General features: G+C 44.1%; 1 protein-coding gene across 6 annotated transcripts in view; it reads right to left on the bottom strand.

The window, feature by feature from the left end:
* Positions 1-15,493, bottom strand: part of LOC122794391 (CD2 associated protein) — a 3,269,826-nt gene that overhangs the window by 1,516,133 nt on the left and 1,738,200 nt on the right. For 5 of the 6 annotated variants that reach the window (XM_044062740.1, XM_044062738.1, XM_044062742.1 and 2 more), the window contains one exon: positions 7,967-8,108. In XM_044062740.1, coding sequence (XP_043918675.1) covers positions 7,967-8,108 — 142 coding nt within the window. The remainder of the gene's footprint in view (positions 1-7,966; positions 8,109-15,493) is intronic. The other variant, XM_044062739.1, reaches the window with a different exon arrangement.

The following is a 15,493-nucleotide window of genomic DNA, read 5'->3' as shown; positions in this document are numbered from 1 at the left end:
AAAGTACTGGAAGCAAATAACTAAAGAGGGAAAGGTAACAGAATGTGATGAGACCAAAAAGTTTGGACTGCAGGTTAAGAGACTACACCCCCACTAGGGATTGGTATCAGAGTACAAGAAAAATGAAAAAAAAAAGGGAGTTCTAAGTGAAAGACCTGGTCTGACAGAGCTTTTAGTAAATATAGAACAAAATTTGTTAAAAAAAGAAAATTAATAGAACATATAAAATAATGCATGACAACCATAAGAATCATTCAGAGGAGATTTTAAATGAATGGAAACAGACTGGAAACGCAATTTACAAGGCTATGTGAGGACACGTGGCTCCTAAATATGAAACAAAGCTCAGAACATTTAGGATTTTTGCATATAGATAGCAAATATTGGAGGTGTGATGGGGAAGAAAGAAGTAACTGGGAACATTTTCTGGGAGTGTAATCAGTTGGCAAATTTTAAAAGATCCCTACAAAATACTCTACTGGGGAGAAAATGGCTGTAACTAAGGAAGTTACTCTTTTAAGCTGGGACCCTAGATCTGAAATTTGCTAAAACATAGTAAAGCTTTGTTAACTAATTATTTTGGCTGCCAAAAAAAAAAAAAAAAATTACTACAAAAATGAAAATAAAAATCTACAGCAACTGTATTTTAGTTATCGAACACTGTAAAAGATAAAAACTGGAAGTGGGATATTTAGATAAGGGAAGGAGAAAACTAAAAAGAAATAGAATTTCTGGGAATACATGCAGAATAATTTTCAACAGGAGTGAGGTATAAGGGAAGGCAGGAATTGAGCATTTTATGTAATATGTTGGATCGAATAACCATTATGAAGGGAAAAAAACATGTATAGTGTATGTAAAAATATCAATATGGTTTCTTTTCTATTAATGCATACATGTCTATATCTTATGTGACAATTCAATAAAGATGTTTAAGAATCATATTAAGCTGCAACAAAACCCCACCAAAGAAATCTTCACTGGTTCATCTCTGGAAAAAACAGTCTACTTTATAGAATGAGTTCTCAAACAGCTCCTGTCTCCTTTGAAAACAAGCTACAAGCCTAGTTTGATCAAGACAATGCATAAGGACAACCCCAAAAGAAGGGGAGAAAGGGCTGTGGACCACTGTACAAACATTTTTAGCAGGCACCATCAAAGAGGAACAGCCAGTGGTATAAATGGACTCACTGAGAAGAAGTACTTTGAAGAGCAGTACCAAATTCATTTTCACAGTGCTGTGATATAGCACAAAACCTTTCAAAAGCTCTAGAGGATAAGGTTACTTTTGAATGGGCATGAAACATATTTAACTATTTAAGCCAACCCGAGTCATCTCTTCATTTAAGGACCATAAGTACTAACTACTAAAGCTGTGATGTACTAGAAATCTGGTCAGTTCCATGAAAGCTTATTACTGCACATTCCTTACAGTCAGTGGCATTCCTACTTAAACCACTAATAGCAACTTAATGTTGCAGCTGTTACCATATGTTCTCATTGAGTCTAGCACAGCACAATTACAGGAAAAAAAAACAAGCCTGTGTGAGTGCATTCTTCCCCAAAAAGGATTGCTCTGCTGAAATAAGAAGTTATGTACCTACCATAACGTTCCATGTTAGTTGTCTTCTCTCGCCTTCTTTCTTGCTGGATGGGTTCGGAGCCGATCCTCGGCTCCGACTCAGCACTTGCTAAGCTCGAGAGCTAATTTTACCAGCTCGAGGCAACCCTATATCCCATGATGCAAGGCGGAGACTACCCAGATCTCGTTTGGTAGCTAAGGAAATTATGGAATAAATTCTTCCAACTGTAGAGGAGGAAGAAAAAGTAACAATACTAAAAATGACAATCATAATCATCATAATCCTTTGAAAGGGATCAACCTAATCTAGTGACACTAGAAGCTGATTAGCTAGAAAAAAGGATAAAGAGATTAAGAGAAGAGGCATAATCTTCTCGGTCTGACCAGGCTAGGGGGATGGAGGGCGGGACACAAGAAAGAAGACGAGAGAAGACAACTAACATGGAACGTTATGGTAGGTACATAACTTCTTAATGTTAAGTTGTCAATCTCGCCTTCATTCTTGCTGGATGGGACCACGTCCCTAGCACCTCTATCCTGGGTGGCTCAATGGAACAGACTCTTAAGAACGGTGGAACCAAAATTCGCTCTGTCTCTGGAGGCCAAGTCTAATTTGTAATGTGAAACAAAGGTATGAGGAGAGGCCCATGTGGCTGCTGCACAAATAGTGTCTATTGGAAGTCTAGCCTGAAAGGCTGTAGATGTAACTAGAGCTCTGGTAGAATGGGCTTTTGGCCTAGAAATCAACTCTTTGCCTTTGAGCTGATAAATGTAAGTGATCACAGAAGACAGCCATCTAGATAAAGTCACCTTGGAAACTGGAAGGCCTTTCCTGTTCTCTGCATAGGATAGAAACAATTGATCAGATTTCCTAAAATGTTTAGTTTTGTCTAGATAATATCTGAGTTGGCAGTGAACATCAAGACAATGTAATTTTTGTTCCGCTCTATCAGAATAATGTGGGGAAAAAAAATGGAAGATCGATGGATTGATTTAAGTTCTTCTGCGATGCCACTTTGGGTAAGAAAGACGGATTAGTCCTTAGAGATACCCTGTCTTTGTGGAAGATTAAGTAGGGAGGACAAATGCAGAGAGCATGAAGCTCAGATACTCTCCTGGCAGAAGTAATGGCGACTAGAAAGAGTGTCTTCCAAGAAAGAAATTTCAATGAACAGGCAGCCGCAGGTTCGAAAGGGGGGAAAATCAAGGATGTTAAAATTAAATTTAGATCCCAATGTGGTGGGGGGTCTCTAATTGGAGGTTTAAGTAAAAAGATACCTCGAAGGAATGCCTTGCAAAGTTTATGTGACATAATGTTGTGGTCCAAAAAGCCTATATGAAAATTCGAAATGGCTGCCAGCTGAACTTTTACTGTGGAGGAAGAGGATCCTGAATGAAAAATCTCAGCTAGGAAGTCCAAGACCGAATGAATCGGAGCAGTATAGGGGTCTATATTCCTAGCTTTTGCCCAGAAGGAGAAACGTTGCCATTTACTAGTGTAAATCCTTCTGGTAGAAGATTTAAGGGAAGCTACTATGATATCCCGGACAGGATTAGAAATCATAGGAAGCCTGGCTAAGGATGGAAGTGGAGCAACCAAGCAGTGAGGTTGAGAGAAGGTATGGATTGGTGCAGCTGCCCTGACTGGTGGGTCAGAAGATCTGGAACCGGGTCCAGATGCCATGGCTGTACCAAGAGATAACGATGTAGGAACGGAAACCATATCTGTCGAGGCCAATAAGGGGCAATGAGAATCAACTTGGCTCTCAAGGCGGTTGCTTTCTGAATTACTTGAGGTATCAGAGGAAAGGGGGGAAAAGCATAAAGAAGTCCCCGGGGCCAATCTTGGGTTAGAGCGTCTCTGGGGGGATGGCCTGGAAGGGGGAAGAGAGAGAAGAAGTCTGGGCATTTGCTGTTTTGAGGTGTAGCAAAAAGGTCGCAGCAAGGAAGGCCCCACTCCTGAAAAATCTCTTCCGTCACTGATTGTTTGAGAGACCACTCATGAGGCATGAGAATAGCTCTGCTCAACCTATCCGCTATGATGTTGTATTTCCCGGGGATATGCGTTGCTATCAGAAACCGCTGAGAAGAGATTGCCCACTGCCAAAGTCTGAGAGCCTCTCGACACAGTGGATAGGACTTGGTTCCGCCCTGTTTGTTGATATACCACACTACGGACATATTGTCCGTTTGGACTGCAATAGTTCCCAGGGGAAGAGAGTCGTTGAGGGCTTGCAACGTTAAAAGCACTGCTCTCATCTCTAGGACATTTATGTGCATATGGTATTCGAAAGGTTGCCAAGTGCCATGGACCATCCTGCCCTGATAATGCCCCCCCACCCGATCAGGGAGGCGTTCGATGTAACTGTGGCGACTGGGACAAAAGGAACAAAGGGTCTGCCCTGATGGACTTGAGGGGACGATATCCACCAGATCAGATGCCTTTTGCAAGTTGGCGTTATTATGATCCTGTGACGCATGGGAAGTTGTTGAAAGGGCCATTGGGCGAATAGCATCCATTGTAGAAGACGCATGCAAAAGCGGGCAAAGGGAAGAAGTGTTATGGCGGCCGCCATAAGATCCAATACTTTCAGAACAAATCTGGCCTGAATTTTGTTGCTGAGAAGAATCACCTGGACGTGACTTTGAATGTCCAAGATCCTTTGGTCTGTTAACTTTGCTGAAAGTTGTACGGTGTCCAATTTTGCGCCTATAAAAGTAATAGATTGATAAGGCGACAAGGCAGATTTTTCGAAATTTATAGAAATCTCTAGCCCTCTGCAAATGTGAATGGTGTAATCTCTGGCTTGGAGAAGTTGATGCCTGGTGGTGGCAGTGAGGAGCCAGTCGTCTAGATATGGAAACACCTGGAATCCTTGACGTCTCAGGTGAGCCGTAACCGCTGCCATACATTTGGTGAACACTCTGGGGGCTGTAGTGAGTCCAAAGGGCAGGGCCCTGAATTGAAAGTGACTGGTCCCCAGCCGAAAGCGGAGAAATCTTCTGGAGCGCTTGTGAATTTTTATGTGATAGTACGCATCCTCAAGATCTACCGAGCACATCCAATTGTCCTTGCCCATAAAGGGTAGAATGGACTGAAGCGTGACCATCCGGAATCTTGTTTTCTTTACAAACTTGTTTAGTTTGCTCAGATCTAATATTGGTCTCCAGTCCCCTGTCTTTTTTGGTACTAAAAAGAACCTTGAGTAGATTCCGGATCCTATTTGGTCTGCTGGGACTGGCTGGATGGCTCTTTTTGCTAGCAGTTTTGAAATCTCTGGTACTGCTAGTTCCCTTAGACCGGGTGGAACATCTGGAAGGGTTCCCTTTTGCTGAATTGGGGTTTGAATAAAGGGAATTTTGTAACCCTCGGATATAATCGACTGTACCCATTTGTCTTGAGAAAGGGAAAGCCAGGCTATTGGGTACAGCAATAATCTTCCCCCGACTGCCTCCGAAGGTGGACAATCGGGCAACATCTCAGGGATGCTGGAAGGGTTTGTCAGAAAGAGGCTCTCTGCTACCCTGATTCTGCAGACCCCCTCTGCCCCTACGGTGGCATCTGTTGTTGTTACCCTGTCTGCCCCTGGGGGTAAACTGACCTCGTGCGTCAGGCGTGACCTCCTTGAGATTTGCGGAACCACATTTTCCCTCCCTTCTGACCTTTTGGGTAAGGTCTTGAAGGGGTGGAGAAACGGACTCCTACGGCAGAAAGAGTCTTGCCATCTTGTTCGCATCTAGTCAAAGTGTCTTTCAATTGAGGTCCGAACAAGGTCGAACCATCAAAAGGGGAGTTTGTGAAGGATGCCTTGAAGGGGTCTGCAAAATTACAAAGCTGCATCCAGGACTGATGCCTTAAAGCCACTCCTGTGCCTGCGGCCCTACTCGCTCCATCGGCTGCATAAGAAATGAGCCGCATGGAGGAGTTAACAATGGAGTTTAGGATTCCTAGCTGTGAGCTAATCTTATCCTGAGACCCAGCAGCTGACTGATCCTGTAAAACTTCTCCCAACTCTTTAAGAACATCTCTTTGAAGGCGGGTGAACTGACACAAGTAGTTCAGCGATCGCATGGCAAAGGTCGCTGAAGAAAAAATCCGCTTGCCGTACCTGTCCATAGTCCTAGAATCCTTGTTAGGAGGATGGACAGGTACTGAAGGATCAGCTAGTTCCTTCTTGGTGGCTGCAGCCACCACCATGGCATCAACCGGGACACCTTTTGTCAAATATTGCCTGTCAGGTGGGGCCATAATGAATTTAGAAGGCCTCCTAGGAATAGGTTCCACCGAATCCGGGGCCTTCCACGCCTTCCGAGCCACCACGTCCATAAGAGGGTCGAAAGGCGGAGACACCCAGGAGGTGGAGGGTCGAGATCCGAACGCCTCCAGGTATACTGACTCGTCCTTGGAAGGATTAAGGGAGGGCCAGTTCCCCCTCTGCTTAAGGAGTTCAAGGATGTCTGAGAAAGAGACATCCTCAGAGGAGGACCTTGGGGATCCCTCCGACTCGTCCAAGTCAGTATCAGATGTAATAGACTCGGGGGAGTCTAGATGTTTCCTCTTACATGTCCTCTTCCGTGGAGGTTCACCTGACGGATCAGGAGAAGCCTCGGAAGAGGAAGATATTCCCAATGGGGAAACCTGAGGCGTTGGATCTCTGGGTCCGGGAGCAAGAGAGTGGGAGGAGACATCAGCAGGTACTGTAGTGGGAGGAGCTGATGGAACTGACCGTTGACTATGCCCAGGGGCTAGTACACTCCTCATCACCTCGAAGGCTCCCCCATCAGAGAGACCAGAAGGTTCCCGCTCCGAAGAGATAGGAACTCCAGGCCTCACCGAGAGGGAAGGCTCCGAAGCAGATGTCGGGGCTGAGCTCACCAACGCCGAAGCCCCGAGAGGGAGAATGGGGTCGGACAAGGGTCCGATGCCACTCGCCCCCTCGGAGCTGACGAGCGAGACCAGACACCCGGATCCCTCCAATGAAGGCCTCAAGGAGGAAATCGGAGCAGAGGACGACGGAGCCGCAAGGGGTGGTATCGGCGCTCCGAAGCTACAACAGTCACGGCTCCGAGGAGCTCCGGCTCTGAGCTCTGTAAGAGAGTCGAAGGAGGAATGTTTGGTGGATGTGAAATAGCTACCGTCTGTTGAGACTGGCTATGGAGCATTTGGGCCAATGCCTGAGACTTTAGTAGTCTACTCACCACTCTCTCGAGGTCGTGATCAGACAGCCTGGACGACCGAGAAGAACGGCTCCGATGGCTCCGCTCCGAGAGCAGGGGTGATCTCGGAGCCGAACGTATCGATTCCAATGAGGGGGATCGAGATCTCTTTTTGGAGATAAGTGGAGCCGAAGGAGCCGAGGATACGTCAGCTCCAGCCGGAGCCGATACTGAGTGTCCAGATCTGGCAGTATCGGCGCCGGATGGAGCCGATACTGTGACTTCCAGAATGGAAGGATCGGTTCCGGCCGGAGCCGATCTCGACACTGAAGGAGCAGAACCAGTAGCCGATGGCTTGGGACTTGCAGCCGAAGGCTTGACAGGTTTCGAGGGCTTCCCCGGAGCCGACTTAGTCAGGGAGCTCTCAGGCTTTAATAAGCCCCTCAATATTAATTTATTTCTGCGCTCCTGCAGGACTCTTGGGCTGAAGGCATGACAGATAGCACAAGAGTCCTGCAGAATCAGAGGTCCCAGGCAGTAAACACAAGAAGTGTGACCGTCTGTCAAGAGACATCTTTTGACAGCACGAGTCACACTTCGTGAAGCCTGAGACCTTTGTGTCCTTCGACATAGCTGTGTTGAGGAAACACAAGTGACAAGAAAAACACAGACACACACACACACAAATAACACCCAATCCAATAATCTAAACTAAACAGGGATACAACACACTCAAACACACACAAAAATCCCTGACAGGAAAAATTAGGAAAGGGGAAGGCCTAAGGCCTAACCTAGGGAAGGGGATAAATAACCCGAAAAAAAGGGAACACTAATGGGAATAGGGTTAAAATAAACGTTAAGGTTCACAAAACAACTAAGGTTATGAAAATTAAAAAGGGTGAAACTAAAAGTTTTATTATTAAGAAAACTTACCTAGAACAGGTAAAAGAGGCACCTCGTAAGCGAAGCGGCAAACGAGATCTGGGTAGTCTCCGCCTTGCATCATGGGATATAGGGTTGCCTCGAGCTGGTAAAATTAGCTCTCGAGCTTAGCAAGTGCCGAGTCAGAGCAGAGGATCGGCTCCGAACCCATCCAGCAAGAATGAAGGCGAGATTGACAACTTAACATCAATGCTTAACTGTCAGATATATACCAGCTTTCTGCAACAAGAATGAAGGCGAGATTGACAACTTAACATCAATGCTTAACTGTCAGATATATACCAGCTTTCTGCAACACTTCACCTGCGTCATCAACAAGGTCATGTATTTCTTCATCTTCGGTCACTTCTACTTCTTTTACAAAGTTGGAAGGAAACAGGCCAGATTTTCCATTAAGTGTGCCACTCCACCAGCCCTCTTCTACCTACAAATAAGGAAGGAAAATCATCAGATATGGCAAAAGGTGCAGCTCTGCTTTTAAACACAAGTTAACTAAGTTTATAGTCTGTTTTACAAGTTAACCTGCTGAAGCTCTTCTCCTTCATGAGCTCGGGTATATGTATGATTTCCTTTTGCCTGAAATACTTTGCAAGAACCAAAATGTTTTAGCAACTTACAGCTCACATTAGTATTTCCCCTGCATATGTAGCAAAATGTTAAATCTATAATGCAATATCAATATGCAGAAATTTACAACATTTGACTCTCCTTTAATGACACATGCTACCATACTGTTCCTTAACAAAATTCTGTGGCACTCTGCTCACACAAACAGGTTTCCAGGACATTATACTAAGTAATGTCTAAAGTAGTGCTCCATGCAAGTATACCCTCCCTCTTTCTGACCAACCTTTAATAAATGGGGACACACACCAAAGAATAAAAATGCCAAATTTATCAAGGAGTTTCTTAGAAAACCACAACTGTCTGCATATCTGTATAAATCCTCACTAGCCACAATGTCACATGGCTATATGCATACACAGTAATCTTGACATTGTTAAATATCACAAAAAATAAGCAAATCCAGAAATTACAGCTGTATATGGTGCTTAAGTAGCAGTAGGTCTTTGAGAAGAGGTCATTGTTAATAGTAAAACAAAATATTTGGGATTCTACATCTTCTGTTTCCCATGTCCCAGACAGATGTTTTCATCAGTCTCTGTACTCACTGACAGGAAAACTGATGTCATGCCCTCAAAGGTACGGATGCAGATGGCACATACAATTATCACTCGCATATACACTCCTGTTCAGGAAAGCCTTCAGGGAAGCAGGTTTGTAGCCACTGCTAAACCAAATAAAACCGATACACAAAGAATAGTGCTAACAAGTGGGAAACAATAAAACAAAAACAACAGTGAGGCACTCCCAGCAACTCACTTACCCAGAAAGCGTTACCAGGTCACTCCAAAGAAGTGAAAAACAAAAAAAAATACAAACCCCCAAATGGGGGGTTGGGGTGGGGTGGGGGGGGGGGTCAGAGAGAGTTTTCACAGCTACACTGGACCTTTACTACATCCGTTAAGACAGCTGTTCTTTACAGAGCCTGGGTCAATTTTTCTAAGACAAAATTAAGGTCCCAAGGAGGATGGATAAACTTCCTTGGGAGCCTAAGATGCAGGATGCCTTTAAGAAACTGTTTGACCTCAAAGTGAGTGGCCAAAGGAGGATTTAAAGGCAGACAGGCAGAAAAAGCTAACAAATGGGCCTTTACAGATGAACAGGCCAAGCCAGATAGGAGAGAACCAAAGGGACCACCACTGAAAAAGGATCCTCATTATGAGCATGGAACCAGACACAAAATCTCTTCCATATGGACATACAAGACTTCCTGGTTAAAGGTTGGCAGTTTTTTTTTTGCCTCCTGTAAAACCATAATCACTTCTTCAGAAAAGAATTATCTAAAAGGTATCAAAATCCTATCACCCATAGTGCTAGCTGAACAGCGGGCAAATGAGGATAGATGAGTGATGCCTAGTCCTGTGGGAGGAGGTCCAACTGGTGAGGTAACTTGTGGTAGTTACCCCTGGCCAGATGTATTAAGAGGGGGAACCAGTGCTGTCTTGGCCAAAAGGAATTCACTAGCAAGAATTTTGGGGAGTCCAGCTGAATCCTCTGCAAAACTCTTGGAAGTAGTAGTACGGGAGGGAGGGCATAGAAAAACACCCCCTTCCAAGGAAAAGAAAGGATGTCTGCCTTCCATGCTAGATGGCATGGCACTCTGGAACAGAAAAGAGTGAGCTGCCTGCTCAAAGGGGAGGCAAAATAATCTACCTGAGGAATATCTCACTGATGGACTATGTCCAGAAACAATTCTCTGTGCAGCATCCATTCATGAGCCTGTACTTTGGACCTGCTTAAAGCTTCTGCCACTACACTGTGCTATGAAGAATATACATTGCCTAAGAGTTAACTGATAACAGACGGCCAGATAACAGGTGTGAACAGCCAGCCTGCAGTGAAGTTAAGAATGACACCACAGCAAGGTCAGCAGAAGGACACAAACTGACAAATCCTTAGGAACTTTACAGAACCTGTCAGGTTTCTTTGGAGCAGGAGACTTAGAATGAGGAGACTTAAAAGTAGCTATAAAAGTGTTTAACAAAGCAGCTAACACAGGAGGTACTGCAGAAGGTTTAGGAGTGTCCACCTGAAGCAGCTCATAATACCTCTTCCGGATATCAGACACTTGACTAGAATCCCACTTAAAGCATTCCATCATTCTAGCTATAGTGTCTCCAGGGGGCAATCCTCAAAAGGAGATTTAGGACTCAGACTCCTCTTCATCAGAACCATAAGCCAAAGGCATCTGGGAAAAATAAGACAAGGACCCCTCATCGCACTCTGAAAACTCATCTCAAGAATCGGGTTCCCTAATCCATTTAGAAGGAGTAGAAGTCCAATGAGGAGTAGGCACAGAAACCCCTTGGGGAGGATTCAGGGCCATTAAGGCATTTAACAGCCCTGAATAAACTCTTGCCATTCCCTTTGAGAAGGGGTTGGGAGGGTGGCTTAATGGCTAAGGTGTTTGCCTTACAAACACAAGGTGCGAGGTTTGAGTCTCACAAGGGATAATTGGCTAGGCTTAAAATGGCTCGCAAGGGCAGTTAGCTTAGTACTAAACTATGAACCTATGAATCTAAGGCTTAGGGCATTCAGATGTACGCTTAGTCTGATACTTTTTCATGGAAGGGATGTTAACCCTAACCAACACTACATGGACTCTCTTTTCCCACCACCCCAACCGGAAAGTACAGTTGTGTACACTTACCATAAATGTAGATGTTCGAGTGTATTCACTGTTGCAGTCATTATATTTGGGTAATCTTCTGGCAGGTTGCCCTCAGTCGGCCTGAATATCAAAGTCTTGGGTCCTGCGTCGGTTGCGGTCTCCTCTTCCATGACGTCAGGTTGTCAGTGGCATAAAACATGCAGCCGATGCCATTTTCTTTAGTTTTTCTTGCCCCAGATGTCAGGTGCCCCCCAAATGGGGAACAAAAAATATATATATACAGATATATATATATATATATATATATATATATATATATAAATGCAATTGTAACATAAACTTTACCTTCATCTAAAAGCAAATACACCACAAAGGCTGTAGAATATAGTGAAGGAAGGAGAAGTTCTAGAAAAAAGGGGAATGGCGGGTGGGTAACCCGGACTGTAACAGTGAATACACTCGAACATCTACATTTATGGTAAGTGTACACAACTGTACTATGTTCTTCATGTTTCACTGTTGCAGTCATTACATTTGGGTAGAATCCCAAAGCTGTGGGTGGGAGGCTGGAACTAAATAGCATTAGGAGCGGCTATAAGGCCCTACAAAACTGCAGTGGCAAAGCCTGCCCTGGACATAGAGAAGAGAGGCAAATGATAGAGCTTTGTAGAAGTATGAACAGAGCTCCAAGTAGCAGCTTCTAGAATGTCTTTGGTTGGCACCTCTCTGAGAAAAGCTGCTGAGGTAGATGCAGCCCTGGTGGAATGTGACCTGATTCCCTTGGGCACCGGTTTACCATAATGCAAATAGCAGAAACGAATGCAGTGCACTTTGAAATAGTCTGCTATGAAATAGCCATCCCCTCTGATCCTGCAGCAAATGCCACCAGTAGCTGCTCAGACTTTCTTAGAGATTTGGTCCTGTTTAAGTAGAATCTTAGTTGTCTGTGTACGTCCAAGAAATGCAGAATCCGCTGCCCCTTGTTCTGCGGATTTGGGTAAAAAGTTGGCAGGTGAATAGTTTGGTTAAGAGCCACACTGAATACCACCTTAGACATAAAGGAAGGATTGGTCCTGAGGGACACCCTGTCCGGGTAAAATGTAATAAAATGCTCCACAGCCATGAGGGCCTGTAGTTCTGAAACCCTTCTTGCTGAAGTGATTGCCAGAAGGAAAGCACACTACCCTGGACTGGATACTAGTCAGTAAGAGCCCCCAGTCATATATAACAGGCTGCTTATCAGATAGCCTCAGTGATCACTCCCCAACATTCCTACTCAAAAAATACCTATACCACGCTAAACCTGTCATCTACCATCAAATACGTAAAAAACTAAACTTTAACCCACTCACATTCATCTCATCCCTCAAAGAATGTAACTGGCATCCTCTAAAGTACCTCAGTCTTGATGACGCAGCTGAATTTTTTAATACTACCTTCCTGAGCATCCTTAATTACCATGCCCCCATAAGACTTTCCAGAATCAAAGCACAACCCTCCCCATGGCTACAGAAAACCACTAAGTCAGAAATGAAAAGCAGGGATAAAGCATGGGAGCACTGGCGCAAAACCAAAAACCCCACAACTAGACAGAAATTCCTAGAACTATGCAATAGAGTCAAAAAGCTAATAAAACATGACAAATTCCAATACTACCAGTCTGCCCTAGACTCCTCTCAACACAGCCCCAAACAATTCTGGTCCTCCATAAACTCCATCCTCCACCCAGGTAAAGTCAGTACCCCTCCTCCTAACATCCCTCACACCCTAGAAAATATTGCTACCTCATTCAACACACACTTCACACAAACCATGCTATCACTAGCTAAACAACACAACCCCCCTTCCCCTCCAACCCACACCTTCAACTAGTAATCTCCCCACTGCCTTCTCTTTTTCTCCTGTACCTACCTCCAACATAAAAAAACTCTTAACTAAACTTAAGCCCACCAGATTAGCAGCAGACAACCTCCCAAGTGAATACCTACAAATCGCAGCTGATGCTCTAGCCTACCCAGTATCCATCTTGATTAACCGATCTCTGTCAGAAAGTTACGTTCCCACACTGTGGCAAGTATCACATATAATTCCCCTCCACAAAGGCGGACCCTCCAAAGAACTAATCAATTACACCCCCATAGCTATTCTTTCTCCACTCTCCAAAATATTAGAGAGATGCATACACTCTCAGGTCTCAGACTACCTCCTTACTAACAACCTCCTTTCCAATACTCAGCATGGTTTCCGACCAAACCATAGCACCACCACTGCCTTACTCTCCTTTACTAACACTATCCTTCAGCATAAAAACAATGGCTCTCTCTCCTCTGCTACTTTCCTAGACCTATCTAAAGCATTTGACATGGTCCCACACAAACAACTTATCTCTGTCCTCAATAACCTATCCTTCTCACAATCAGTCACCAACTGGTTTCAGAGTTACCTGTCTGACCGCCAACAATCCATTGTATGGCAGAATGACATATCTCCCCAACTACCTGTCTCCATAGGGGTTCCCCAAGGATCCATCCTTGGACCCCTACTCTTCTCTGTTTTCACCAATAATATAGCCTCTGCCACCAAAAATGGCACACTCATACAATATGCAGATGACTCAGCCCAGTCCCTACCCAAACTGCAAAAAGTCACACAGGAAGCCTTTTCCTCTGTTTTAACTTGGTTATCCGATGCCCAATTAATACTCAACCCAAACAAAACTAAACTACTCATCTTCCAACCCACCAAGCATACTTGAAACAACTCCCACTTTTAACATCACAGCAAAAGACAACACCACTATATACCCAACTGAACACACCAAATTGCTAGGAGTGGAAATAGACAAACTAAAATTTGACATTCACATATCCTTGACCATAAAAAAGTCCACAAAAAACTAGGAGCGCTATACAGAAATAAGCAAATTCTCACCAAAGCAGCAAAGATTTCAACAGAAAATTCCCAAGTTATCTCCACCCTACTTTATGCCTGTCCAATATATACCAACCTAAGGCAATGCGCTCTAAACAAGCTAGAGACCTGCTACAACAAAATCGCCAAATTCGCCACAGGAGCATCCTACCGTAGTCACCACTCTCTCACTTGCTAAACTGGGCTGGCTTGAACTCCCTCACCTCCTTCAATGGTATCAACTCTTACTCGCCCACAAACTAGTAAATCATCCACTAAATGTCCCATCCCTCCAGAATCTAATCCAACCCTATCGCACCACCAGACCACTAAGATCCAGCAACAAAAATCACTTGCAGATCACTAAAGCCAATAACTCTGCTGGTGAAGCACTATCCTCTTGCACCATAGCCAAATTACGGAACTTCCTCCCACCTCAATTAAATCCATACCATCATGCACCCACTTCAAAACTTTACTAAAAGCGCACCTAAAAAACATGCTGGCTATGCCCTTGCAACTCCCACTCTAATATCACCCTCCCCATCCAACCACTACCTTTCTTTCCACTCCACTAACTACCTTGATTATAGCAAGCTCAGATGCTCATAAGCCAGTATTTATTATACAGCAGGAACTTCTTCTTGTAACATTTGTTAATGTCTGTTATGTACTTCACAGATAAAGATTCTAGTTGTCTACTGATGTACTATGTTCTTCATCTGTAAATATGTTGTAAGTAATTGTTATGTAAATTGTTAATCGCTATGTAATCCAATGTAACTACTGTTTATTTTAACTGTGCAGCTTTTCTCCCCGGGCCTCCGCTGAAAATGGACCTACGTCCAGTCGGACACTCCCGGTCAACAAATATAAATAAATAAATAAAAGGAAAGCTGTTTTCCAAGATAAAAACTTTATATCCGCAGTAGCTGCTGGTTCAAATGGAGGCAGGGTGAGCTTTTCCAACACAAAATTGAGGTCCCATGCAGGAGTTGGTGATCTTCTGGGAGGCCTTAAATTTTTGGCCCCTCTAGGATACTGTTTTAGCAGAGGATGAGAAAAGATGGGAGGCTCTGTGTTGTAATGAGCCGAAATGGCAGAAGCATGGATTTTTATTGATGAAAAAGATAGGCCCTTGTCAAGCATCTCAGTCAAGTATTGTAAAATCTGAGGAATATTTAGCTTTGCTGTGTCAGTCCCTTGTGCTTGGTTCCAAGCACAGAATCTCTTCCATTTATCGGCATAAGATTTTCTAGTACTAGGCCTTCTGACTTCCAAATGACATCCATCACAGATTTACTGAGAGGTGGTGTTTGAATAATTACATGATCAGCCATGCTGCCAGGTTCAGAGTTTGGAGCTGATTGTGCAGAATTTGATTGCTGTGCTGAGACAGTAGATGAGGTATTTGAGGCAAGTACCAAGGAGGGAGTTGAGACATATTCCTTAGAATTGGGTACCAGTGCTGGTGAGGCCAGTCAGGGGCAATTAGAATCATTTTTGTTTTTTCCTGTCTGACCTTTAGTAAGACCTTGGGAAGAACAGGCAGAGGAGGATAGGGATAGACCGATAGTTTTTTCCAACTGAAGGATAGGGCACCCACTTTCCATGCTTGTCTGTGATAAGTCCTTGTGCAGAATTTGTCCAGTTGATAATTCTGG

Source organism: Protopterus annectens, chromosome 2.part1 (assembly GCF_019279795.1).
Source record: "Protopterus annectens isolate FY-2018-M chromosome 2.part1, PAN1.0, whole genome shotgun sequence".
In the NCBI taxonomy this organism is placed as follows: Eukaryota; Metazoa; Chordata; order Ceratodontiformes; family Protopteridae; genus Protopterus; species Protopterus annectens.
The sequence above is the reverse complement of the archived record's forward strand: the minus strand, read 5'-3'. Positions and strand labels throughout refer to the sequence as shown.